General features: G+C 37.6%; 1 protein-coding gene across 5 annotated transcripts in view; it reads left to right on the top strand.

Annotated features, from left to right (window-relative positions):
* ATP2B1 (ATPase plasma membrane Ca2+ transporting 1) overlaps nt 1-27,599 on the top strand; it is a 60,793-nt gene that overhangs the window by 17,026 nt on the left and 16,168 nt on the right. For all 5 annotated transcript variants that reach the window (XM_050983788.1, XM_030238220.2, XM_050983817.1 and 2 more), the window contains exons 2-11: nt 8,910-9,321; nt 14,143-14,340; nt 15,222-15,476; nt 15,557-15,682; nt 16,056-16,199; nt 18,521-18,559; nt 18,904-19,065; nt 20,413-20,627; nt 22,333-22,575; nt 24,955-25,196. In XM_050983788.1, coding sequence (XP_050839745.1) covers nt 9,117-9,321; nt 14,143-14,340; nt 15,222-15,476; nt 15,557-15,682; nt 16,056-16,199; nt 18,521-18,559; nt 18,904-19,065; nt 20,413-20,627; nt 22,333-22,575; nt 24,955-25,196 — 1,829 coding nt within the window. In that variant the 5' untranslated portion in view covers nt 8,910-9,116. The remainder of the gene's footprint in view (nt 1-8,909; nt 9,322-14,142; nt 14,341-15,221; nt 15,477-15,556; nt 15,683-16,055; nt 16,200-18,520; nt 18,560-18,903; nt 19,066-20,412; nt 20,628-22,332; nt 22,576-24,954; nt 25,197-27,599) is intronic.

Genomic DNA, 27,599 nt, shown 5'->3' with positions numbered 1-27,599 from the left:
GAGAAGCACACAAGAAATGTGTGCTCTGGGCCTGAGGTTGCCTGTGTTCCTGTTGCAACAGCAGAGCTCCCATACTCTGTTACTTCATTAATGCAGTTGGCAGAGTCCATGGCTTTTCCCAATGCAAAAGGATAAGGGTGGCAGGTGTAAGTTGCAGTGTTGTTAGTGTCAAATAATGAGAGCTGCTTCGGGACCTCTGTGAGTGGGAGTGTTACAACATGTCACTGTAGCACAGCCATACCTTTGGTCACCTGAGGATGTGACAGACGTGCTGCTTTGTTAGTTACTGAGTGCTGCGATGGGAATCTCAGCTTTGTGCATTCTGTCTGCTAACACTGCTTATATATATTCCCTCTCTATGTTGAAGAAACAAACTCCTGAGAGAAGTATTTATTATCTTATATTGGATGTGTGTACCGCTCACAGAGCAGTTAATTTACCATCATTCTACACACAGTTGCCAATAGCTATATTGCAGTAATGCTTCAATGTGTGTAAAACTAGCCCAGACCAGCAACCAACCCTGCATAAATGAGAAACCTTGGAATAGCTAGAAGTGTGTGACAATGCAGGGAGCGTGACAACTTAGCCTTTAAGTGGGTGTCAGACATCAGAGAGATGGAAAAGTGTTATTGTGAGTAAGAGTAGTTTTGAAACTGGAGATGTCCCTGAAGGATAAAGCAATATGTAGCCTTACAAAATTGTAAAATATGTCAGATAATACCATGAGGTGAAGCCTACTGAACATGCTTCTTACACAGTACCAGAAAGAGGAGGCCCAGTAGAATGGATTAGTGAGCTAAGCTCTCAAAACTTGTCAAAGAGCTAAAGGAATGACTAGTATAATCATAAGAAGGAATTTTGTGAGAGATTTCACTCTTGTGTTTCTGCAAAGCCGTACACTGGATTCTCAAATTCAAATATTGAGGTAAAAAAAACCCTTACCAAACAAAGAACCCACAAACCAAAAGGGCCCCTGAACCTCTTAACATAACCAGCAGAAGCAGCAAGAGTTGTGAAGTATTCCTCAAAGTGCTGCTCAAGTGTGGACTAGGTACGATATTTGAGTTTTAAAACCCTCTGTCTCCTTAGGAAGAGAAGATGGCAAACATAATTGCAGTTTTTGAAAGGGATTTTCTCAGAATTACTCTTTTTGCCAGATTATTTGGTGTATTTCTGGCAGGGAGGAATTAATGACATTCAGGGGAAGCTAGCATAGCTTTCAAACTATAGGTTTCTGAAGAAGTAAGGCTCTTTAAATGTTTGAGGATAAAAGGGTATACTCTGGTCTGGTATTTCCCAAAGGCTTGTGAAAAATCTGAAGTTGAAGATTCTCAAACTGGCTTTTTACATGCCAAGAGGGAAGCTTCTTAAACTTTGACCATAAGAGGACAAAACACATATCCAATTTAGCATCAAAGTGTGGGCTCGTTGAGATGGGTGACCAGACCTGAGGTTTTTGTTTTATTTTCCTTACATTCCAGACACTTGCTTGGTTGGAATGGTGATTTTGAGGATCATAAATGGATCTTTTACCACATTAATATCATGATTTGTATATTACCTGTTTACAGCTCAATGAGCATATAGACTATTTTGTGGTACTGTTTGTATTTAGCAGTAAGCTAGTCCAAAGTAGCAAGAAAAGCCTTAAAACTTTGCCTGTTTTTTTTCTCCAATAGAAAGGAATTGGTTATATGCAGAGTGTCTTTATGGAAGTAATTTTGCTCAATCTCCTAGGCATAAATATTTCCTAGTAGCTAATTTTAAGTATCTTTTGAAGTTTTCTGAATACAAGAAAAATCAGGTAAGAATGGACTTTTGCCTGAAGGCTCATAAATCTAAAGGGCTTTTTGCTTCTCTTTGATGTCATGAAACATGATCACAGTCAAAAGCCCACTGCTCTGTGTAAGTGGATACTACATAAAAGAATACTTTCTGAAAGAAAAAATGGGGAGTGTTCAAATCACGATGAAATGGCAAATACAAGTTCTGTGAAAAAATTTCTCAAGACAAGTCATTTACCTGTAGGAATAACTGATGAAGTCCTCTGCTGGTTTGCTGACATTGCCAGAACTGACCAGCTGGATGCATTGCACTGAGCTCTAAATACAACAAGTAGCTGAAATCCAGGAATCCAACTCCATCTCTGATGGATGAAATTTGGTACCATCTCACTTTACCTTTACTTGAAACTTGGTTGCATATAGTGATGTCATGTACCTCATTTAACACACACCTGTCAGGGTTTGTGACAGGAACACATTTTGCACTTTGGGAATGCCAGCAAACTCTGTTATATTCTTTTGATGCATAATTTTAGTGAGTTGGTTGCCATGCTACTCTTGCTTCTCTTTTTTGGAAAAGTTCAGCTTTGTCTTGTCATTTTTGTCAATATGGTTTTGACAAATGTTGATGAGAAAAGTGTGGTAAGTTGTTCGTGAACCCAGTAATGTGAATGTTTGTTAATGGATGACTTGACTACATTTCAAAAAACCCCAACACTTTTAGGTTTATATATTTAGCTATTAATATGACAGATCTGTTGAAAGAACTTAGTTTACAGCATAATTATCCCAAACTGTGCAGGATTAAGAGACTTGAAATCCTCAGTCATCTTATTTAGAACTCAGTGGAAGGAAAGGAAAATATTGATGGGCTTTGGGCAAAGCCAAAGCATTTTTTCCTTGCATTTTAAACACCAGCAGGTTTGCCTTCAGCCATCAGCTGCCTTAGTCCAAATTTTGGCAGCTTCACTTACCTCAAGTTAGATGAGGAAGCTGACACACACATTTTAGGTGTTTGAACACACTCAAAATGATTCTGGATGGGACAGACTCCCATCTAGAGGTTAAAACTCTTTTTCACTGGGATTATAGTCTTAAACTAGAGTAACCTTTCATTGCAAACAGTCCTCTTGAATGTAGGCATTATTTTATAGTGTCATCACTGAGCAGAAAGTAGATGAGTTTAGGAAAAAGAAGTACAGAGAAGGGAGCTTCCAGGCCTGTGGGTGGAGAAGAAAGAAGCTGCCTAAATGCTGATCAGAGCTGTGGGCTGCAGAAAAGTGTTTTAAGTGGTTACAAACTTTAGGCTTTTGCATGGTTTTGTCGTTTTGTGGACAAGCCAACAATGTGATAAGAAATCAGTGACTATGAAACCCTAGTACTTCAAACACACAGAACACTTGTTGCTTTCTTTAATGATGATGACATTGGTTTTGTCCTCTGGGATTTTCCAGTATGTCTCAAAGTCTGATGTTCCTTGAAAGTAGTCATAGGTTTTTCTGAAACCCTTCTTGTTGCATCAGTCTGTCTATTTTTGGATCTGTAATATCTATTTGGTTACCTCAGAAAGCTAATGATTAGTTTAAACTCTTGATGAAATAGTTTCCTACTCTGGCTATTCTATACAGCACTTTCTGATCTTGCTTCTTAATCCAGATGTCACTCAGCTGGAGCTGGGTTGTTTAGTGAGTGGGGAGAGGCCTTGGCTTTGACAAGGCAGGGCAAGGCAGGTCTGTGCAGATGGTTGATGGCAGAACAAACTGTCTGCTTGCTTGCTGGGCTCCTGGCAGAGGCTGTGGACCAAGCTGCTTTGTAAGAGAAGCTCATGTCCTCTGTGCTGTAATAACTCACCTTCAAGACTTGTACAATTTTTCCTTGCTACTACCAAAACAGGAGGAAAATTATGCAGAACACTGCTGATTTGTACTACTACCAAACTGTCTTCAGACTACTGAAGTCCTAATTTGTTTGCTATCGTTTCAATAAGAAATAAATTTGGGGTCTTACAGGAAAGAAAGCACTGACAGATGAAATGGTTTCTACAGGTGTCAATCACAGTAGGCAGCAGAAATCCCTTAGATTAAGTGCCATAAATCACAGAATCACAGAATAATTTGGGTTGAAAAAGACCTTTAAATGTCATCTTGTCTAACCTCCCTGCAATGAGGAGGGACAATACCAGTGTTTAGATCCAATGCAGAATCTAGGCCAGTTTTTATTTCAGATAGGTAAGTACATCTGCTTCCCAGGAGATTAGGCTTCAGAATTAAATCAGATTTCTCTTTGAAAACTAAGCAAAAGTCATGACCTTTGATGAATTTACTGTTTATAGCACATAAGCTTAACAGCTGAAACTTGTCATTGCAACACTGTTGGACACAGGCTGAAGATGGTATGCTAAAAACTTTGTACCCTTTGCCTCTCAGTTCTTCAGTCTACTTGTACACATCTCTTATAAACCAGGCTGTCTGAGCTGTTTGCTCTAAAACAATAGCATGGCACTGAAGTTATTTAACTCCTGTTTGTTCAGTTAGGCACATTTTAACCTGCAGAATAGTGACTTGTAAATGCATACTGTTCTGTATTTGTTTTGCCTTATTAGAATTCATTCATGTTCCTTGTGAAACAGCTGGTGAGTTTCTGTAGCCTGTCAAGTAGGTGGGAGGATCTGTCTCTTACAGTAAGAAGTTTGACCCTTCAGAGCACAAAACCTCAGTCAATTTCAGTTTGATTTCCAGGTGACTTTCTCAGTTTCAGTTACATTTCATTGTAGTAATATTCCATTATAATAATATTGCAGACAACTTCCCTTCTTTCTTCCCCCACCCCTGCAATGTGATGTCATGGCTTGAAGCAGTGGATCACACCCAAAATGAAGTATGCAAAAGCATGTTATGTTTTTGATGTCTTTGAAACTGTAGGCAGGTTAAAAGGCATGACAGCTGAAACATATGGGGATGGTTTTTATCACAACAGTTTCTTGATATGCAGATCTGTCTGGTATTCATTGTACTAATTAGATTAAACAAAGGCTTTCCTGAGATAATCACTTTGCAAGCCCTTTCCTATATTACAGGGTCCAGTTTTAGTGTCTTGCTGAAGGTCAAATGCTACCAGCTAATGCTCAATATCTGAATGCACACTGTTTAGGCAGATGTATAAATTAAATTGAATGACACAAGATTTATAATTGCTGGAGCTTTGACTCTTGAGGTATGAGTGCACTTAAGTGTTTTAATATTGATTAAGAAAGTTGTGTTTCCTTGTAGGTTAGTGAAGCAAGTATTAAATGTAAATGTAATCATAGGAAAAGCTTGGATAGGGGTCTAAGGTATGCTAGGTCCTGTGCTTCTGGGCAATAGTAATTGTGCCACCACAGGAACACTTCAAAAAAGGTGTTGCAGCTTCTAATTTGGTCAGTGCAGAATGTTCTGGTAGCACTAAATAGATAAGTAATCTAAGTCTCTTCATGCTTTGGTGAGCATCTCTTCATGTAGACTTTTGTTCAGAGCTTTTCCTTTCTTCAGTCCAACTACAGAAGCTTAGGATGATGAACTTCTAACAGTGGCAAAGTTGTCTAACCTTTGTTTAATGGCTTATGGGTTTGAATTAGTGTCTTTGTCTGGTAACAAAGCACAGTCCCTTAGCAATAAGTAGTGATTTGATTTGGGTAAGGAAGTTATTCTTCATAAGCAGCAACAATGATGTGATGTGTCAGTGAAGTTACTACAACCCAGGAGCAGCAAGGTCTTGGAGGGATTTACGCAAGTATCTACTTATGAGAGTATGTGCTGCTACTGAAATATGCCTCTGCAGATTAAGGTTTTTAGTCACTTTTGTGTGACAGAGAATACCTTTTAAAGTTTTTCCTAGTCTCAGTGATATAAAGGGATGAACCAAGTGTTGGTGATAAAGTATTATCCAAAAGTTGTGTCTAATGGAAGGTAGACATCTTAATTTTGTATGCAGCTTGTTTAAGCTGGAAACTAACACAAAACTTCAACTGAATTAAACTTTAAATAGGCTGGAACTTGAGATAGGTTTATAAATGATTTTTAGCTTGATAACTGTTTCTTATATTGAAAATTTGAGATATTAACAGGTTGAAAGTTTGAGGTGAGTTGCTTTAAACTATAGTACTTCAGAGCTCATGCTATTCAGTTATTTCAAATGACTGATGCTATAACTGAGAACTGAAGCACTGGTCAAAACAAATAAAATATTTAATTAGTTGAGAAGATAAATATTATTAGATGATCTTTGTAGCTTTAAAATGCGCTTCCTTTCATGCTATTAAATTGCAGTCAAAATAGTTTATGCATTGCCACTAATGTTACTAAAGTGGACTCTTGGAACTTGCTGTAACAGGAACTGATTGAATGTTGCAAGATTTTACATCAAAACAGCATTAAGGATGTTTCTTAAAGAAAGTTTCTTTGCTGATTCCTACAGAAAAATCTGTGTTAGACTAAGTCCATCCTGTACCTGTATGACAAGAAGCTATTGTGCTCTCTGTTGAAATGTCTGGTAAAAATGGACTACTGAAGCAAATCCTGGTCTGATTTTGTGTAAAAATTGATAATGCTTAAACAAATTTTTATCATCTGGAGAAACTCTGCACTCGTTCAGTATTCAGAATTTGAAATATTCACACTGTTCTAGTCAATTTTCCACAGTTCTTTGCTAAAATGGATGTAGCAAATAATTTGTATGACTACTAGAGCTGATCTGTAGAACTGCATTATTTTTGTAGTTAGTGAATATTATTGAATTTGCCTGTGAACCCTAAGGGTCCACTGGTATGGAAGGATGGCATTTAGAGCATAGGAAGACCCCCTTCAGAATAAACTTATTAATGACTAATCTGGATTATTACTTATTAGTAAAACTTGATATAGATGCATGGAGAGGTTAGAACTGGAGTGCAAAGCACACTGAGTTATGACTGAGCAGAGTTACTGCTCTCCAGTTTAGTTGCATATGAAAGCAAGTTTGGCCCACTCTATGCATATATATGGAGAGAGAAAGTCCTAAAACTTTGATGACAGGTGAACAGTGACTAGAGCTGTAGTTTTTCTATCCTTTTCTCTTGGATTTGGATGTACTTGGGCATCAGGTACAGGGCTCCTGCTAGAGGCTTGAACAGAGCTTTTCTTAATTAAAATTGAATCAAGTTTGATGTAATTGGTTGTGGGGCCTTCTGCTTGGTCTATTTTTGCTTAATTAGCAGCTGCAACATCTTCTCCATAGCTATACAAACCCATTTGCCTGATCTGCTTCTTGTTATACTGTCATAGCTTATGATCAGATGCCAGCTGATAAATCCTCCTAGGCTACCAGCTGGACAACAACATCCAGCTTTTGGGCACTGGATTACAATGTGGCATGTCTTTAAAGAAAACTCTTTCATACATGGTTTGCATGAAATTCTTCACTTGCAGGGTACTCTAATAGAACTCATTAGAGTCTTAAGCAAAACTATATCCTAGCATGCAGGTTAACATCATCATCATCATAGATTCTTCAACTGTTGCAACATTATCTTGCAAGTAACAGAAAACAATAAGGATTTAAAATTAAGACCTCTTTTGATGTTATAGAATGTTGGAAGTTTTATGCATGTGAATATTGATTGCTTTATGCTTTTTAACAGCCATGGACAGTGGTTTTCTCAGAACCTCCTGTGACAGGAAGAGAAGAGCAGTTGCAGTTGTAGAAGTTGTAGTTCTGCCAGAGATGGGCCTCTCACTTGTGGTCAGGTGCCATCAGTTCAGGGGTTTACAGTGTCAGAGGTTGTCCTCAAGGCAAATGAAGTACTGTGGCATGGTGCTTTAAATGGTAGATTTAGTATAGCTGCAACTGATTGTTTCCAGAGCAGAAATATGAGTCTTTCCTGGAACCAAGACCTTAAATTTGTGGTAATTGGGGTGCTTATACCTTTACTTCAACATAGACTCAGCAGTTCAGCCAAACAGTCCTCTAACCTGGCAGGGAAGTAGCTAGAAATCTTTTGTTTGCTGATGTTTTGCCTTGATATGTCATATGCCTTTGCTAGGCATATGACACCTGAGGGTCTTGTTGACCTGGAAGTGTCCAAGCTGTTGTTCATCTGAGCCTGGCAGTCATGTTTTGTGGGGGAATATGTTGTTACACATGCTCATTGCACTTCATGATGCCAATAAAGGTGATTTACGTGATCAGAAGTCTGGTTTTGGCACACAGCAAATCTTCACACAGGCATGAGGAATTTGTGTGTGCACTACACTGTTGTGTAGCTACATGTGTATGTGCAAGATACATCAGCTGAGCAGGGATTAGGTATAGAATGCCTGTGCAAGTTCAGAGTCCTGTGGCTAGATGATAATTTCTCAGCTACGATACACTGATCATCAGATGGAAGAACTGCTCTCAGTCTGCTCATCCCTTCTAAAGAAAAGTGGTGTTGTGCAATTTTTCCCTCTCTTCAAAGAATTACGAGAGATACTGTACAAGGCTTGAGTTGTGATGAAGAAGGCTGGAGCAGGGCTAAAACTGTATGGACATGAAAAATTTATTAGGAGCTAGGTCTGCCTGAAGATATAATCCTACTTAGAATACAAAAGTACTTCATGTGTGGGCTAGCTTAGTGGTAAAGTTTGTTCTTGAGGTTTGCACAAATGAATTAATGGGAACACAAAAAATCTTGCTCTTCCCAAGCTCTGAGGTGCAAGTGTCATTTGAAAGTGGGAATTTTTAACTTGAGCATGTTCTTTTCCCCATGTGACATCATTTGTGGATTCTACAAGTTCCATTTCCCTGGAAACAGATTTAATTTTAGGTATTTTTAAAGGTTGCTGCTTGATGATGAACCATATGGACATTTGAAGGAAAAGGCCAGTGTTAAAGGCAACAGTTGTACAAAGTTAATGGCTTAAGGAAATCCAATAATGCAAGTTTGTTTTGGGGTGGGAAACAGCCATTTTCTTCCTTGTCGCTCTTGCCTGCAGAAAGCGAACTAAAAATATTATAGGAAATTAAAGAAGAAATTTGTTCTGTAACCTTAGTACAAAGAGTAGGGATTGTCTTACAATGGATTTCAGTATAGCTGTTATGTAACTGAATGTGTATCCATTCTCTCCCTAGACTGTACATGCCTTTTGGCTTTGGGGAACAGAACGCACCATGGGACAACCGCAAAGATCTCTCTCCAGACGGGCTCTCTTGCTTGGGTGATGTGTCTGCTCTCCTGACTGTCTTCATACCCAAAGGATTTATTTTCCTTTTGGAAATATTTTGAGTTGAAATTTTGTTCCTTGCTGGAAACTGTCTACGGTAAAGACTGCATGCATCATGGGTGACATGGCAAACAACTCGGTTGCATATAGCAGCGTAAAAAATGCTGTAAAAGAAGCTAATCATGGAGATTTTGGAGTTACTCTTGCAGAGCTCCGTTCTCTTATGGAACTTCGAGCTGCAGATGCACTGCATAAAATACAGGAATGCTATGGTGATGTACATGGCATCTGTACAAAGTTGAAAACTTCACCAAATGAAGGTAAGTAAATTTTAACACTTACTGAGGAAACTCCATTTAGGAAAAGCCTTAGTCAGCAAACTGCTTTTTTTTTGATAGAACAAAGTTTGTTAAAAGCATTTTAGCTACCATGACAAAATATTGCTTCTTGTTCCTTTAAGACAGAAGTATTCCATGGTAATAAGTAAGCAAGAGGTTTTTTCAGTTGGTCTAGCTGCATGTGAGATGTTGTATTAATGAAGTTACACTTGGAACAAAGTTCTTTGATGTAGACATCCACATATGAAACAGCAATGCAACATAGCAGTGTTCAACTCACTGTGAAAGCACCAGTTTTCTGAATAGTTCATATGACCTATAGCTTACAATTCAGATCATGCCGTTGTAGAGCCCAGGGTTTTAATATTCTAATGCAGGGCTTATTAATGCTTCTGTGTGGCTACCTAGTTCTCGGATTTCCTAATGCAGCAATTTTTAAAACTGATTACATGTTTTCCGTTTGTGTTACATCGGATTCTTAATAGCAGGAACTAGTTTTTAAATCTGCAGTATTTCTGTAGATTTCATTTGAGCTATGCAAAATGACTATAAATATAACTTGAAGCATTGACGTTTACTCTTAGTGGAAGGTTTGTGAAGTGATTACACAATCTTATTCCCTAGAAATAGGGATGGAGTCTTTACACCATGTTCGACTTAGTGGCATTGTGTAGAATGTGGCTACACCATGCTTTTGCTATCTAGAGTTATTACTCCAAGATAGACAGTACAAATGTGAAGAAATAAGTAAATAAATTTGTTTAAGTCTCCTACTTGAGAAACCTCCAGAAGTTCTCCTTTAGACCTGGCTTTTTCTTACTGCTTTCTTCCAATGTAAATGAAAGCTATTAAGTGTATTTGTGAAAGATAGAAATCATACTGCATGAGATACTGTAGTATCTACATCCTGTAGTACTTGCAGTAAACTGTACTTAAAAAAATATATGTAAAAACATTAACCGAAACTTACTGTGAAGTCCTGCTGTTGAGAGCAATTGAGAATTACCAAAATCAAGATTTTAGCAAATTGTAGTGTCTCTGCATTTAAGAACTCACATAGATTTTAACCAATGTGGTGTCACGTTGGTAGTAGCAAAGTACCTGTTGTCTTAATCTTGGAGAGCCATTGCTTTCTGTTCTTCAGAAATGCTATGGAAAGATTTATCTTCTTGGACCAAGAGCAGCCTGCTAGTGCCGTAAGGTACCTCTGGGTACATCTGCATTTAGCATGTTTTGGCTTGATCCGCTTTGGAAGCCAGTTTCCAGACTCCTGAAATTATCAGTAGATGAACTGTGTTCCTCTTACCAAACTGAAACTGTTCAGCCAGCTGACATGGCTGAACTACCAGTGAATGGGAGTAGAGAAATTTCAGGATGAAGTTTGTAAAACACGAGGAGTACAAACTTCTGTTCCTTGGCAGTTGTAAAGTACAGTGCATGTGTGTGAAGCGCTGTAGTGTATAAGCAGTGTAACACATCTCAGGAGCAACGGGCTCTCGTTACCCTGTTGCATAGTATTGGAAGGCAGTTTCCCTTCTCTGTGAAAAGGGATATGGTTTTCTAGAACTGGGAGTTGAACCAAGAGTTGAATTCTCTTGCAGAGTGATCTGCAAGGCTGAAAATCCATTATTACTGCAAGCTAGGTGGACATACAATTTTACATAGCCACGATGCACTAAGCACCAAATACCTCATATACTGCAGGATTCATTTTGTTTCTTAGTGTAAAAACATGAAGGTTACTGTGCATGTTTGCTCACATGTCAGCAAACTAGAACTCAAGGGTTGGATGCCCTTTCCTGCAGATTGGTTGTGCTGTTGAGGGCTGTGTGATCAAGGCCTTTCACTTTCAAAAGGATTTGACATTTAGATGTACACTGCAATCAGTTACATACAGTCACCGACTTAATAAAAGGGCACCATCCTTTTTTAAGTGTGAGAGAAGCTCATAAACACACCAAAGACTCAACAGTTGAACATGTTAACAGGCTCAAAAAAGGTTAATTGAGTTAGAACAGGGTCCAACAGAGGTGTCATTTTGACTCTAAACCTCAACATGAAATTTTAGAGAATCAGCCTCCCTGTTGGGTAACCTGGTATAAACTTTCTGGAGGTAGTAGTGGAGAGCTCTTGTAAAGGTAGAACTAGGACTCTGCTTTTGTCAAATTCTAACCTTAAGTATAGAAAGGGAGACGGAACTAATGGAAAAAAGTCTGGGGGAGATCTTGCAGAAAACCATTATGCATTACACTAATACTGGCTCTCTAAAACCTTGTGTGTATACCTGCAAGGCCCTAGGACACTTTTTCCTAATCAGATGCTTTCTCCATGACATGACACTCTTACTGCTATGTAATTGCCAGGGGCTTCACAGGAAAAGTACAGGTAGTTCTGACATGGTACAGGTAGTTCTCACACTGGATGAGTTCAGCTTGTTCCATTTCTTGCTGTGAAGTTGTTGACAATGTAAGACAACATCTATTTTCAGGCAAAATTTGGATCAAATTTATCTGATTTGAAATGAGAAATGGGAACAATCTCTTACCAGTATTGCTTAAAAAAAGGGCACTGAGCAGACTTTACTTCTTGCAAATGTGCAAAATGAATGCTTGACATATCTTTAGCAGCAAAAGTCTGTCTAATATTCTGCAGAGATATAGATATTTCTAATAAAATTTGAATATGAAACTTTAACCAGTCCCTTGGCTAATATTTTTCAAACTTAATCCCAAATAACATAAACTGACCTAGTTAAGACACATAATTAAGAATATAATGGCAGTAGTTTTGATCTCAGGACTGTAGATTGGGAACTGTGAAATTGCCAGCTGTCTGGTAAATGTAGCAAGTTCAGTAATGGTGCTTGTTGTATTATAGTGTATACTAAAAATACAAATGGTTTTTATCTTTGCTAGGCTTATTTACTAATCTTCACTAAGTGGTTCTGATAGTAGCTTGACTTTATATAGCCTCATTTGGAAACACTTTTCATTTTTCAAAGACCTCTGTTGTACACTTCTGATGTTCTGCGCTGTGGTATCCTGGAAAGGGAGGAAGAGAGTGATGTTGCTAATATTATGTAAATAAATTTCCGAACTCTGCCATGTTAAAGGAATAGGGAAGTAGTGTCTTTTGTAAAATAGCAATATGGCCCAGCCTTTTGGAATGACCACACTGTCTTGAGTGTCTGTAGATCCTGTAATGTATAGCTTGATTTTGAAAATAGTCTTGCAGTGCTCTTTGAGTTGAAAATGAAAGTAAGCACCTTAAAGCTTGAACTGCCAGAAGTGTAAGGTTATGGCTAATGAGTACAATTTCTCCTTTCTATTAAACCTTCAAAGACATGAATTCAGGGTGAATTGAAGACTGTTAGAATAAATGTAATATGTCATATACACAGAGTATGTTTAATGAATTTCTCTTTTGAGGAGATTTGCATATAGTTTGCTTCTCAGTTAAGTGATTCCACAGCAGTTGTTAGCATTTAAAATTGAGCTTTGCAGTTCAGTAACCTTTTCAAAGTGTCTTGAAACATGTGATGATTCTTGGAAATGTCTGTTAGAGGTGTTAAAAACCCCCCTTATTATGAAAGCCAGCTTCAGTGGCTACTTTTCTTATTTATTACCTAGCATGTTTGCAATGCCTTTATCACTAAGCAGCTGGGTTAGCTACTAAAAAAATTGCTACTAAGAAAATAATTGCCTTTTAGCTGGTGCTAATCATAACCTTGGGGTCAATATGACTGAAGTACCCAGACCTCAGACCTTTGCTCTCAACATGCTTTGAAGTTTGGCAATTTTGTTTGAAAAATGAACTTTATTCTGAATGGTGGGTTAGTCAGCTGGGAATTTTTAGAGGAGTAGCCAGGAGATGTGCTCACAGAAGACCTAGAGTGCATGACCTTGCACTGAAAATACTTGGTATTCCTTTATTTTTAAGATCTTGGCAAGCTCTTGAAACATGCTGTAGCCTTTCATGTAGGCCCTTCACTCTCATCTGCTAGTGTCCCCTAAGGATGGTACCAGAATTGAGACCTAGGAGGACTCAAATGTGCCATATAAGAAAGAAGATAGGGACAAAAATGAGGTGACAGACCCGGCATAGTGCTAAACATGGGCTCTCTCTGTGTGAGAGGAGATAAGTGAAGCTTCAGAAGAGCAAATAACTACCACCTCTCCAGGTGGAAGCACATCATAAAAGTGGATGCATCTTTCCACCTGATGCCTGCAGAGAGCTTCAACCACTTTTAATAGTATTTTATATAATAATTATTATGGAAATATACTAATTATAATAGTTCCATTTTTAATTATAATAAACATCTCATTATAAATGTTACATTACTTTTAGGATCCTAGGATGTTGTGTCTGAATACAGAATCCCTACACTGGGAACCAGAGCTGCCTTCATGGGCTGTGGTCTTGCTAAAGCTTTATGGTGCTACTCAGTCTCAATAGTAGTAACTCTACTAATGATCTTGTCTTGCAAACTTGTTTACTTTGAACGAAGGTATGTCTGCTATTATTACTCTGTTCCTATGTCATATTAAGTGACATATTAAGCAGGTAGACCATCAACTTTATTTTTGGCAAGGTGAGAATTGTAAAATATAGCTGGCTTTCTATAGTGACTCTGATTTAGGGGTATTTACTTCCGTAATTATGTTTGAGATGTGGCTTTTTTGGTTTTGTTACTGAACTATGGAGTGGGACTTGATTCCATAAGTGGGAAACTTCAGTCACTTCTAATGTAAGGGTGAAATGTGTGTAAGTGTCACTAACTTTTGTCTTATTGTTAAATAGGTTTAAGTGGAAATCCAGCAGATATAGAAAGGAGAGAAGCAGTTTTTGGGAAGAACTTTATACCTCCTAAAAAGCCAAAAACATTTCTTCAGTTAGTATGGGAAGCACTACAGGACGTTACACTAATTATATTAGAAATTGCAGCCGTAGTATCCTTGGGCCTTTCTTTTTACCAGCCTCCAGGAGGAAATGAATCATGTAAGTAAACTTCTTGAAAAGTAGGTATCTACTATTATTATACTACTGACTTTCCTGGTTCAACATGCCTCTACTGTAAATCTGATGGGAGACAGTAAGTCAGTGGAAAAGCAGCTTATTGTTCCTTATTGAGAGCACATTGCTAAAACTCTAGCTTGCCTTAAAAGGGCAACATGAGATTTCCTTGGTCATCATCTGGTATTATTCTGACCAAAGGTAAATTGCAAGCAGCAGGAACAAGGACTGGTTTGAAATCCAGTCTCTCTGCAAGTGGAGTTCTTTTTAGCTTTGCCTCAAATATTTAAGAAATTTATAATTTGCAGTCATGGGCTTTCTCTGGGGAGTCAGCAAGTCTAAAATTTTCCTTGATTTGTGATATGACACTGGTAACTTTATAATTTAAGAAATGAAGCTATATTTATACTTGTGATATGACATTGGTAACTTTATAAGTTAAGAAATGAAGCTATATTTATATTTATACTTCAGAGAAAATAAAGGGATTGTGACTTCATTTAACTGAATTTTTGCATATCTGGTTTGTCAAGACAAATGTAAAGTTGGATATGTTGCCAAAGCACAATGTAGTTTACCAGTCTGACATTCTTATGCCATCATTTAACAAAATGAGGACAGGAAACTTTCTCTGTATCAACTTATCTTGTGTTCAGATAAGCAGCGTGGTTTAACTTCCTCAAGTTGCTCTAGCTTTCAGGTTCTTTGTCTTCTTTGTGTGTGTTACCCTTATGGAAATAAAGGCAAAATTGCAAAGCAGGCTAGCATGGAAAATGTTTAGCAGCTATACATTTTTTGTTTGCCAAAGCTTTCATTCTTGAAATATCTTTGTGAACTTTCTTAAATCTAAAACCTGTTTTCTGCAGTATGTGGATCAGTAAATGTTGGTGAAGAAGAGGAGGAATCTGAAGCAGGTTGGATTGAAGGAGCAGCAATCCTCCTATCTGTAGTTTGTGTGGTATTAGTAACAGCTTTCAATGACTGGAGTAAAGAGAAACAATTTCGGGGATTGCAGAGCCGTATTGAACAAGAACAGAAATTCACAGTCATCAGAGGTGGCCAAGTCATCCAAATACCAGTAGCTGACATAATTGTTGGAGATATTGCACAAGTGAAATATGGTAAACATATTTTTAAAGTTGAACTTTCTTTTATTTTTAAAAAAGGAACTGCAGTCAACAAACCCAGTGATCTCTCGTAGGTGACCTTTTACCGGCTGATGGTGTACTCATTCAAGGAAATGACCTCAAAATTGACGAAAGCTCGCTGACTGGGGAATCTGATCATGTTAAGAAATCTCTGGACAGAGATCCTATGCTGCTGTCAGGTGTGTAGCATTTGACATAAAGTAGTTTGTTTCTGTGGTAAGCTGGTTATTTAAAATTTTGTGGTTAAAACTAGCAAATTGATTTTTTTGTCTAGGTTGATTCCTAGAGCTATCCCGAACCAGTCCAAAAAGTACAGAACTTTGTTGGAGTGATCAGACCTATAAAACTGATAAATGTTTTGTACTGTAGATGCTTATGGGTTTGCTTTCCAGATAGCTTTGGCAGCTAAAGCTCTAGGGGAGCACAGTGGTACATATACACAGCTCAGAGTTTTGTCCAAGTCAAGCTTGAAAGCTGATTTCCTCAAAGTACTTCTGTGCCCTGCCATATAACTGCTCACATCTCAGTGGAAATCCTGATTCAATCTTTCAGGTACACACGTGATGGAAGGCTCTGGAAGAATGGTGGTTACTGCTGTAGGTGTGAACTCTCAGACTGGAATCATCTTTACCTTACTTGGGGCTGGAGGAGATGAAGAGGAGAAGGAGAAGGAAAAAGAAAAGAAGGAAAAGAAAAGTAGGCATATTAATCTTAAATACCTTGGCAGGGGAGTGGGGATGGTGATGAACTTTTGAATACTACTGGATAAAAACATGTTCCAGTCATCCAAAGCCAGTCAGCTTTTTAAAAAATTCATACCTTCTGTAGGCTTCAGATAAAAAACAACTTAAGTCCAGTGACCTGAGAGTGCACCACTACTACTAACACTTGTCACATGGAGTTTAGTTAAACTTCAGATCCCATTGATCAGTCAGAGTTTGGAAAGTTTGCAATTGCTAACCAGCCATGTATAAATAGTCAAACTCTCATCTTGTGTAACTTCAGGGTGCATTGATGTCTAATGGCAAATACTTGTTTGTGGAAAGCAAGTTATTTTGAAGTTCAATCTAATAAGTATCTAGTCATATTTATAAGTGATCTTTTTATCAGAGGGATACAAGACATTAATGGAAAATTCACACACAACTGTGTTTAAGATTCTCAGAGACTTTCAAACTCAATGGGCAATTGCTAAAATGTATGCTCTGTGCAGAAATTGAGATTGAAGGGTTTTTTTCTTGTCCTAACCCACAAATACTTTACAATTCTGACCCTTCTTGAAAGATGAAAAAAGCTAGCGAGTTTCTTTACAAGTTAGAAGAATTGTTACAAAAAAAAAAAAAAAAAAAAAAAGAAAGTTCTAAGTTAGTTTCAAGTTTAAGTGTGACAGCAAAAAGTAAAAGCTGAGCTGCAACACTTGGAGTTATTAGTGTAAAACAGTTGCATCCTGTGCTCTTCCCCTTACAGAGGAAGGAGAAAGAAACAAATAACAGTACCAGCTGCTACAGGAGATACGGAGTGGATTGTAGCTTTTATTAATATTCTGCCAGTGTTTATTATTCTAAAAGCAGAAGTCTCTATGACAAGCAGTGTTTTGGTGTATCCTAGGACCCAAACACTAGTGGGGTTTTTTTGTCTCCCAAGATAGATAGGTTCCTCTTTTCCTTAAGTTAGGTGCCTAATAAGATTCTCCTTGATAAAACTCAGGTTAAACTAAATTAACTTCTCTGTGAATGTTAAGGAGATTAAAGGGACTATATTTAGCTGGCTGTGTATGGCATGGTTCAGAGTGAAAGCAAATGTATGGACAAGGAGTTGCAAGTAATTCTGATGTAGAACTTTGCTCTAGAAAGAGGAAAGGGGAAGTAGGCCAGAACAAATACAAAATCAGGAAACAGTGATGAGTTCTTAAGAAGTCTGAGGCGGCATCTTCCAGAGAAAGTGAACATGCTTTCTTCTTTTTGTTTTGTTTTGTTTTGCTTTTTTGGTTTTTTGTTCAGCTGTTGTGAGAAAGCTGGGAGAAATCTTACACACAGAAATCAGACTGTGTCTACAGTAATGGTGTAGTGGAGATATTAAATGTCATGTCAGACAGGCTGGTTGATAATTTGATTTTCTTCTATTTGAGTACTCTTGTAAATTTCGGTCTACATAACCTAAGGCCAAAGTCTTGGTGAATTACCAATTTGGGTTAGGTTCTAGTTTTGTGCTTTCATTTCAGTTTATCACAAACAGTAATCATAACCCTTGCTTTGTCTACTTAGAAATAAAGTTTGTCACTTTCTAACCCCCACAAAACAACACATGTTGTGTTAGTCTTCCAACCTTTAATATTTCACTTGTTAAATTCTTTCATTATTTCACTGTCCTTCTTTATGACCTCTTGTTGAGCCCCATTTCTGAACACAGGTAAGAGTTGTATTTTATTATGAACTTGACCTATTCTCAGCGTGATGTATGGTATATTGCCTACAGATTTATGCTTATGTTTGTGTAATCCAGTAATCCAGTGCTGTACCTCCACTAAGCTTTGCTCTGGATTTATGAATATTTTACACCACAGTAGCTTCTGCAATGTTGTACAAAAGCACTGATTCTCAAAGTGAGACCTTGCAGTTTATTTCCAGAGGTAGTCAGATTCTGGTGGCAAGTATTGGAAGAATACAGCAAGATGGAGGCCACCAGAATCACTGAATTGTCATAAATATCTTTCCTAGAAAAACATGTCAGAATGTCTTTTGTGAAGCTTTCTTCACAAGCTCTAAGTGTCAGTATCAGTAATTTGTGCAAACTTATGGTAGATTACCACTGCAGCAGTCTTGTCTTGTAGGAGAAAAGTAAATTCCAAAAAGTGCCATGAGCTGTTTCTGTGAACTGACTCACATGTTTTACTTGTTTGTTTTTTTAATGCATTTTCCTGTTTTAGCAGAGTAATGCAGTTATTATATAAAAAAATAAATAAAATAGTGAATTCTGCACAGCCAGCTTAAAACACAACTTGTTTCCCTCTCTGACAGGTAAAAAGCAAGATGGAGCTGTTGAAAACCGTAACAAAGGTAAATGCAGGTTCTCTGATTCTTTCTTGCAAGACTCTGTTTTCTAAGAGTGTAGGTGACTGCAGACTTCTGTATAAAAATGCATATTGAGTGCTTATATCCAAAGTGCTTATGGTAAAGATGGCATAAGTGACTGCCCAAAAAAATGGGTTCACTGAACCTGGTAGTCTATCAGCTATACACAGTACACTTATTTAAACATTCATGTGTACTATGGCCTCTCTGGATACAAAATAATTCTCAGTGCTATTATACTTAGTGGAGCTGGGTATTAAGCTTTTTATGTGTCCTTGATTTGGGAGACTCACCAATGACTAAACTTTTTTTTTGATCTTAACTTCTAGCTAAAGCTCAGGATGGTGCAGCCATGGAAATGCAACCACTGAAGAGTGAGGATGGTGGAGATGGAGATGAGAAAGACAAGAAGAAAGCAAACTTGCCAAAGAAGGAAAAGTCAGTTCTCCAAGGCAAACTCACAAAGCTTGCAGTTCAGATTGGCAAAGCAGGTACAATGTCTCAGCACTCTCCTTATGTTGATGTCATGTTAAAAAAAGTTGGAACATGCATAGTTGGTGAGGAGATAAAATAATCAAACCTCTCAAGGCTGGCTACTTAAGTGCAAAATTCTAATGCATATAAGTATGCTGCTGTGCCTGAGTGTGCTGATGGCCTCTCAGGCTCTGTCATGTGGATGGCTTTTATTTTTCCTTAGTTCAAATAGTCAGGCTTTAAAGTGCCAGCTTCTAGGAGGGAAAATTCCAGCTTCATAACATTGGACAACTGTTATGAAAGATCTTTTTAGGTTAGGTATAGCATTTAGCAATGTACCAAGAGAACTGTAAGCTGAGTGAAGCCTGGAAAATGTGGTACAGTTAATGAGATTATATCTAGTACTTTCAGAGACTTAGAATTTTCCACTTAACATATGCCTTTCTGATATATAGCATTTTTATTGACTTCCTACTTTTCTATCAGCTAATATTCAGCTGCCTTGTCAAAATCTTTTGGTTGATGCTGCTTGAAAGTAGACTAAAACTACAGTGAAGTTCAGTATAAAATTTAGGCGATATTATCTAGCGTATAGTAGTTTAATTCAAATATTTCAAGATTTATTTTGGTCCATGTAAAATTGTTGAAAAGTTCAGGCTGGAAGGAATTTCAAGACTTCTAGCCCAGCCCACAGCTCAAGAAGGGCTGACTTTAGCATCTGCGTCATTAGACACTTACAGCTTGAAATGGAGCAATGAAACTTTTTGCTGTAGCACTCTGCAGTTGTGTATGGTGGTACTAATTTCTAAGTGAGATTAACAAATTCCATTATATGTGTACTGTAAACTACTATCCTTGTCAAAAGATTTTTTTTTCATATCTTCCAAGAGGTGTTGTTTTCCTTTACGTACCTTTTGACCCACTGTAGTTCCCCACACAGCCTTAATACTCATCTACTTCATGCATGGATTTGCCTGTCCTCCTGCTTTGAGACTGCACTGAAGCACTCTACTGAATCAGTCAGCATAAAATTGGTGAAGGCCTCCTGAATTTTTTCACTTCTTGTTCTGCTTAGTCAATTGACTTTACATATTGGTCTGTCCTGTTACTAATTAGCTCTGTGCTTTTCAATTAAATTGGAGGAAAAAAGATTTCAAGGCACTTCTAGGTGAAATGCATGAGGAAATACTTGCATTGGAAGTTGGAACACCTCTGAGAACTGCCTCCATGTTTTGTCTTGTCTGCTTGAAACCTTAGTGCTAATCTTGCTCGTATAAGGGCAGAAGTATTTGCATGTATCTACAGTCTGTTCTGCCAAATATTTGAGATAATTTCTTAAAACTGTTTATTCTCTTTTTAACAAGGTTTGTTGATGTCTGCAATCACAGTCATTATCCTTGTGTTATATTTTGTAATTGATACCTTCTGGGTTCAGAAGAGACCTTGGCTTGCTGAATGTACCCCAATTTATATTCAGTATTTTGTGAAGTTCTTCATTATTGGAGTTACAGTCTTGGTGGTGGCAGTACCAGAAGGTCTTCCACTTGCAGTCACTATATCTCTGGCTTACTCTGTTAAGGTAAGTAGGTATAGGGCAAATAGATTTTTTTAAGGTAGGTGGGTGTCGCATGTCCCAGCTAGCTGGTGACAGTGCAGGGGGGACAGTCCCCCTTTCCCAGGGCTCTGCAGAATCCCAGCTACCAGGGGAGGCACAGCATGGAACAAAAGGCCACAGCAGCAGCAGCACGGGCCTGGGGTGGCACTGGGTCACTTTATTTGATGTTAAACTCTGAGTCTTGGGGTCCCAGGCAAGGAACTGGGGGCAAACAACAGCTTATAAAGGGGGGCAGGTCTCAAGGGAGGATACAATGGAAGAACTGTGGGTGGAACACAAGGGAGGAAAACTGCTTGGGACAGGAGGGGTTAACAACTGGATGTGGGACTAAGGGGTTTGAAACTTGGGGAAGGGGTTTGAAACTTGGCGGAAAAGTAGCTAAGTAACAACAGATAAGACACGTGGCTCAGTTGAATAACAAAGGCAGGTCTGTGTCCCTCTAAAATCAAGGGGAGAAAAACCCCAAAAGGACAAGCCAAACAATAACCTTCAAAATAAAAACACACTGCAACAGGTGGGCATATTCATCAGCTGTTAAAAATTGAGTTATGCTGCATCACAGATATATAGATAGATATATGTCTGTGTTAGACTGGGAAGAAGCTTCTTTTGTTTTCTGAACTGCATAAGAATTCTGCAGTACTTTTTTTCATCTTTGAATGAATATACACTGACAAGACCAATGGGCATTGCCATCCTGTTGTCACCAGCTAAAGATGAATAGGTTCAGTATGCAGCATTGTAGCATTTGCTTACAATAAACAGATGTCTTAGAGTTTGTTAATTAGAAACTTTTCTGTTAATCTGAACTTCTACCTAGCTGATGTGTTAAACAATTGCTATGAAAGCTTCTAGATTGATATATTTTTTTTTTTTAAGACTGAATAGTGTAAAGCATTTTGTTTTCTCCTTACTATGCAGCGCGGGTTTTTTTAACTTAAGCTCTTTGTGTTCTTAATTTTCTTACTGCATCAGCATGCTGAGACCAATTATTTATCTAAAATCTAATTGTAAAGACAATGGGTGCTTAGGCTGTGTTCTAAATTCATAACTTACAGCACTTACTAGTAGTGGCCTTATTGCATAATTTGAAGTTTATCTTCCTCTTAGAGGTGAAAGTACTATACAAGCCTGTTAAGGAAAGAATTTAAAGTGATATTTAATCTATGAAACTCATGTAACCCTCACTATTTTAGTTGAAACTTTAGATTCCCACTTTGATTATAAGTTAGAATTTAGGATCTTTGAAATCAGTATTATCTGATCTTCAGAAAGATCAAATAAGCCGCATTAGACTTTTCCTGTAAGCAGAAACACTTTTTAATCATTGTATCTGGTAAGGCTCAAACTTTACCTCTTCTCAATTTCTAAATATTGTTATAAACTGTTTGCTTCTAACAGTCTGAATAGTATCAATAGTCAGTGTGACATGCAGGTACAGGAGATTAAGATTGTATTTATGTACCTTGTTCAAAATGAAGTTTACTGTGACATAATGGACTTAGGAGATTCTATACAGAAAGTGGCAGCTGCAAGTTCTTCCTCTGAAATGATGACTTAACGACTGAGTGTTTTCTGAAAGTGCTGTGTAAGGCTGGATCCCATTAATGAGAATTTCTGAAGTAAAGTAATGGTCATGGATTGCTGCTAACTGCTTTTATTTCCTTAGAAAATGATGAAAGATAATAACTTGGTGAGACATCTGGATGCATGTGAAACTATGGGCAATGCCACAGCTATTTGCTCAGATAAAACAGGAACATTGACTATGAACAGAATGACAGTGGTCCAAGCCTACATCAATGAAAAGCATTATAAAAAAATTCCAGAACCAGAAGCTATTCCAGAGAAAACTATGGCTTATCTTGTGACAGGAATTTCTGTTAATTGTGCTTATACGTCCAAAATACTGGTAAGTGGATTTCTTAATTCCAGTCAAGATAACTGAGTATCTTCCTCAAAAGATGCAAATTGTCTGACTGCCACAGGCAGTTTTAGTGTAAATGTGTGGCATAATGCAGGGTAAGGTATTTTGTACCTGCTGCAAATTGCTCAACCATTCACTTGAAACTCAACGGGAAAAAATAGCTTATTTCAGTTAGAACAGATAATTCAAAGATAAAATCTCAAGATAATTTCCTTTCAAGTTCAAAGTTGTTCGTTTTTATAAGTGGGGCTGTTTATCCCACTTGAAGAGTGTCTTGCCTGGATTTGAGCACTACTTGAAAATAAATATTAAACAATTAATATTTAACAGTAGTACATTGAATAACATATAATGAAAAAAATGTAACTACAGGTAAGGATTTTGATGGATTTTTATTCCAGATGCTGCTATATAAGTTTGTAAGCTTTAGAATTGTAACCTATTTGCCAAAATCTTGCTTGAAACTGGTGAAATGTTTGGAAATGAAAGACTAATGGACTATTAAACATGTTAAATGGAGGATTGTTCAATGTTTTGTGTGCATTATTTTCTAAAACTCTAAACATAGCGACCTTGCTGTAGTTATTCCAACATGTTGTATAACTTACATTCTTCAAGCAGTAAAAATAATAAGTAGGATTTAGTAAATGAATTAGCATTTCAAGATCTTGCAGAAGCCTCCACTATGGATGCTTTGTACGCAAATAGCAGTGAAAACTCAGTTCAAAAGCTACTTATCAGCCAGTAAAAATGGTATGTCTGCAAGAATTTCCACAATAGCAGTACTTGAGGCAGCACATTAAGTTTGACAGCACTGATTTCTCTGAAACAGGATAGAAATTCTATAATGAGTTACAGCACATGAGGAGTTTCACAGTCCGTTTTCTAAAGCTCTTTCTATAGCAAGAACAAGGTAGCTGTACGTAAGCTAACCAAGTCCCTTATTAATACAATTTAAACTGAATTATGTCCACTGCAGTGGAGTTAGGCTGCTTTACAGAATCAGGGAGTGCTGAAAGGGCCCTCTTGAGAGAACCTCTGATCCACTCTCCTGATCACAGCAGAGTCAGCTAGAGCACATTGCTCAGGGCACTCACTCAGGGTTTAAGAATCTCAAAGGATGGAGAATTTGCAACCTTTCAGGCAGCCTGATTAAGTATTTTATCACCCCTAGAGTAAAAGGTGTTTCCTTATCTTAAATTGGAGTTTCAAGATCTTCAGTTTGTATTCATTGCCTGTTGTCCTTTCACTGGACACCACTAGGAAGGTCTGGCTAAGACAGTCCTTACCGTTGTTCCAACCAAATGCCTTATTCAGGCATTCAATACACACCAAAAAGGTTCTCTCCCAGAGTGTTGTCTTCTCCTGACTGAACACTCTTTCAGCTCAGCCTCATATGTCAGCTGCTTGAGTGTATTATCTTTGTGTGCCATGGATGCACTTACTCCTGGATGTTGGTATCTCTCATATTAGGACACCTAGAACTAGATGTCTTAAACTGTGCATTAAAGTGAATGTTTTCAAAAAGAGTGAGTATTCAGTACAGCCAAATTTAAAATCTTGCAGTTATGAACATTGAAAATGGACCACTGACTTATGATTAATGTAGTTCAGATCTAGCCACTTAAGACATGCCAGATGAAATTAGTGCTTCTCCATATTTTGCTTCAAAAAATACTGTTGTGTTATCCATACAGAAACTCCAATATTTTGAGAGAAACGCTTCTTTACTTATAGGACTAGTATGTGCATAACCCACATTGTTGAGATAAGAAACTTTTTTCTGGTATTAAAGGATTGGAAACTTGTTTCTGAACTCTTTCCAGTTAAATAGGCCATGGCCTGGAAAACAGAACTTGTAGTGAGACTTAAGAAGCTTAAAGACTTAGTTTGTTCAGAAGAAGGCTAACAGGTGATGTGATCATAGTCTAAGTCATTGAAGAATTATTACAGGAGAGGATACTTTAATTTAGGAGAAATAATGCCATTTAGCTTGCTGAAGTCGGTATATGTGAACTTATCTGTACTTTTAAAATACAAAACAATTGTACAGGGTGTACGCTCAATTGATCAGATAAATATTTAAAGTAATGGAAAATGTCTTTTAGAAAGGTCATGTTGGGATTGATACAAATTTAATGGGTGATTTCTGAAGGATTGAAAGATCCTAAATAGGTACAGAAGTTACTTTTAAAAAGCTGCAATATGACTTTAGATTATGACTCATAGGAATTTATTAAGTAATTACTGAGAAAGAAAACCTCCCCATCCCAGAACTAAGCTTGTCCTTCCTTGTGTTCTAAGTGCTGTGCTCAGTGGTTTATAAGTTAACCTAATCAGTGATGGTTCTTGTTCTTCTTGCAGCCTCCTGAAAAGGAAGGTGGCCTACCACGTCATGTTGGAAATAAAACAGAATGTGCCTTGCTGGGATTGCTCTTGGATTTAAAACGTGATTATCAGGATGTAAGAAATGAGATACCAGAAGAGGATTTGTACAAAGTGTACACCTTCAACTCTGTTAGAAAATCAATGAGTACTGTGTTGAAAAACTCTGATGGCAGTTTCCGGATATTCAGTAAAGGTGCCTCTGAGATAGTTCTTAAAAAGTAAGAACGACTATTACTGTGATTCAACACTTAACTTTTGCTAAATGTTCTGATAGGTGGAGAGATTGACATGCTAAACAACTTAGTCCGTGGGATACTTGTCTCTCTGATCACAGACAAGTGCACCAGTCCTATATCCTTGTGACTGCAGCTTCACAGCTTGTCTCCTTCTGTTTGACTTTCTACAGTAAGATGAGCCATTAGCACTTTAGTTACTTTATATCAAACACCCCAGCCCTACCCCTCAAAGCAAAAGAAAAAAGAAGTAGATGGTCTAATGCTTTAGTTAAACTATTTTACTTTTTGGTGTAGTTGATCAAAATGCTCACCTGCCTTATAGTAAAGTCCCATCAGCTGATCTGCCTAAATTCCATGAAGGGTTTGTACCTTTGAAAAGTGATTACTTTTAGCATATTACTGCTTAGACTGTGCAACTTTCTGTTGAAGTTGATCATTTTAACAGGAGGTTGAACTTGAATGTACAAGCAATTGAGGGGTTTTAATGTGACAAAGCAATTGCTTCCTTATCCATCTGCCCACCTAGAAAGGATTTATTAGGATGAGATTAGACTTAGTGGCGATTAGGTACCACTGGGACAAACCTTTATAGGTGTGAAGTCAGCTGTGGTAACTCCTAAATAGGTGAGGAGAGATGTAACACATGTATGCATCGTGGTCTCTAGGAACAGCAGTTGGTAGCCAGGCCTGTTTTGGTTCCGATGTCAAACTCTTTCTAGTCTGAGTAGCACAGAGATTATATTCATCAGTTAAATTTACTTTTTTGCTAGTTAATAGCTCCCCAAATCATTACCTAGGAAGGTACTAATATACTAAAGAAAAAATATGAGCTCTTCCTTCTCCTCAGCTTTTTGTTGTGAACAAAATGTCAATCTTTAAAGTACTCTTGTTCTTGATATGAAACTTAAAATCTTTTTTTTACTTAGCTACGTTTTAAGCCAAGCCTTATCAATTAATAGATGTGCCTATATTCACATTACTTCCACCTTCTGAAGTACTTTGTAACTTATAATATTGGACAACTGAACTGTAGAAGTTGCTAGAACTCAGTCTTCCCACTTGACTTAGTAACTGAAATAACAAAATAGATAATAAGAGCATTTGACAAAGAACAAGAAAACCTAGACTGATTTGGATATTATAGGAATAGTGTCCAAATAGCAAACTACTTCAGAGTATGCACTGAATTGGACAAAGATTTAGCCATCATAATCTGCTTCCCATGCAGTACATGTAATCTGGTTTGTCAGTTGTGCTGCTCCTTCTCTGTCATGACACATATAACTACACTTGAGTACTGAAACTTAAACGTGAGCATTTATAAGGCACAAATGAGTCACTAGTAAGTGTAGAAGAAATGCAGAAACTTTTGGAGGTAGAGCACTTTCTTTTTTCTTTCCTTATCACTAAGTCAAATATTTGAAGTGAGTTCCAGTGCAGTTTTGCATAGAATTTGTTTACGTCTATTAAGTCATTTTTGGAATGTTTGAATTTGTCACCAGCCTTATGATTGCATCTAACACTAGATATCCATAGTGATTGCTGACATTTGAACCAATAAGTAAAATCAGAAAATTCACATAGACTTTAAATTTCAGTTATGATATGAGTTTTGAAGCTCTAAGGGACTGCTTCATTTTAATTTTCTGTATGAGGTGGAAACTTTTAGGGAATTCCCTAAATCCTTGGACTAAACACTTTACTGTAACTTGTTATCTGTGCAGATCTGCAAGGTCTGAACTTGATATTTAGTGAAAGTATTGAATTCTATTTTTTTATGGTGTGTAGTAGTACTAATTTGTAAAACTAATGGATCATAGCATTACTGTGGCAAAACTTTGTAAAGAGCACATGAGCAAGGTTTCATTTCTTCTTCAAAATCATTGGTAGTGTTACATTCATGGCATCAATATGCATAAAGTACATATGCTCTCCGTGAAAGCAGTGGCATCTTTGGCATGAAGAAACATAATTAGGAGAGCATGTATTGAAATGCTAGAATGCATAGTGGTGAATCTAGTCTCTTATGCAAACATTATAATCAGTTTCAATATTTGTTTTTAATTTAATATTTCACATTGCCTCACATACCAGATGCTCTCTGAATTCTCTGCACTTAGACTGGGGGGGAAGGGGAAGGGTTGCAAACTTTTTTGCTCTTAAGGGTAGCAGTACCTGAGTTTGCTTATGGTGCTGTAAGTTGAGTGCTTGTAGCTGTTCAAGCAGTTCATGCATGTTCTGAAAGTGTGCTTACTTCTGAGAGTGTATTGCTGTTAACAAGGTGGGATTATATTTTGCTGAGTTTGAAACTGGATTGCCTGTGCAGACACCAGTCTGTTTACATACAATGGAGAAATGGATACTTCTGGGAGGTAATTGCTGTTT

Source organism: Serinus canaria, chromosome 1A (assembly GCF_022539315.1).
Source record: "Serinus canaria isolate serCan28SL12 chromosome 1A, serCan2020, whole genome shotgun sequence".
Classification (NCBI taxonomy): domain Eukaryota; kingdom Metazoa; phylum Chordata; class Aves; order Passeriformes; family Fringillidae; genus Serinus; species Serinus canaria.
Note: the sequence above shows the minus strand (reverse complement) of the source record. Positions and strands in the feature narration are given on the sequence as shown.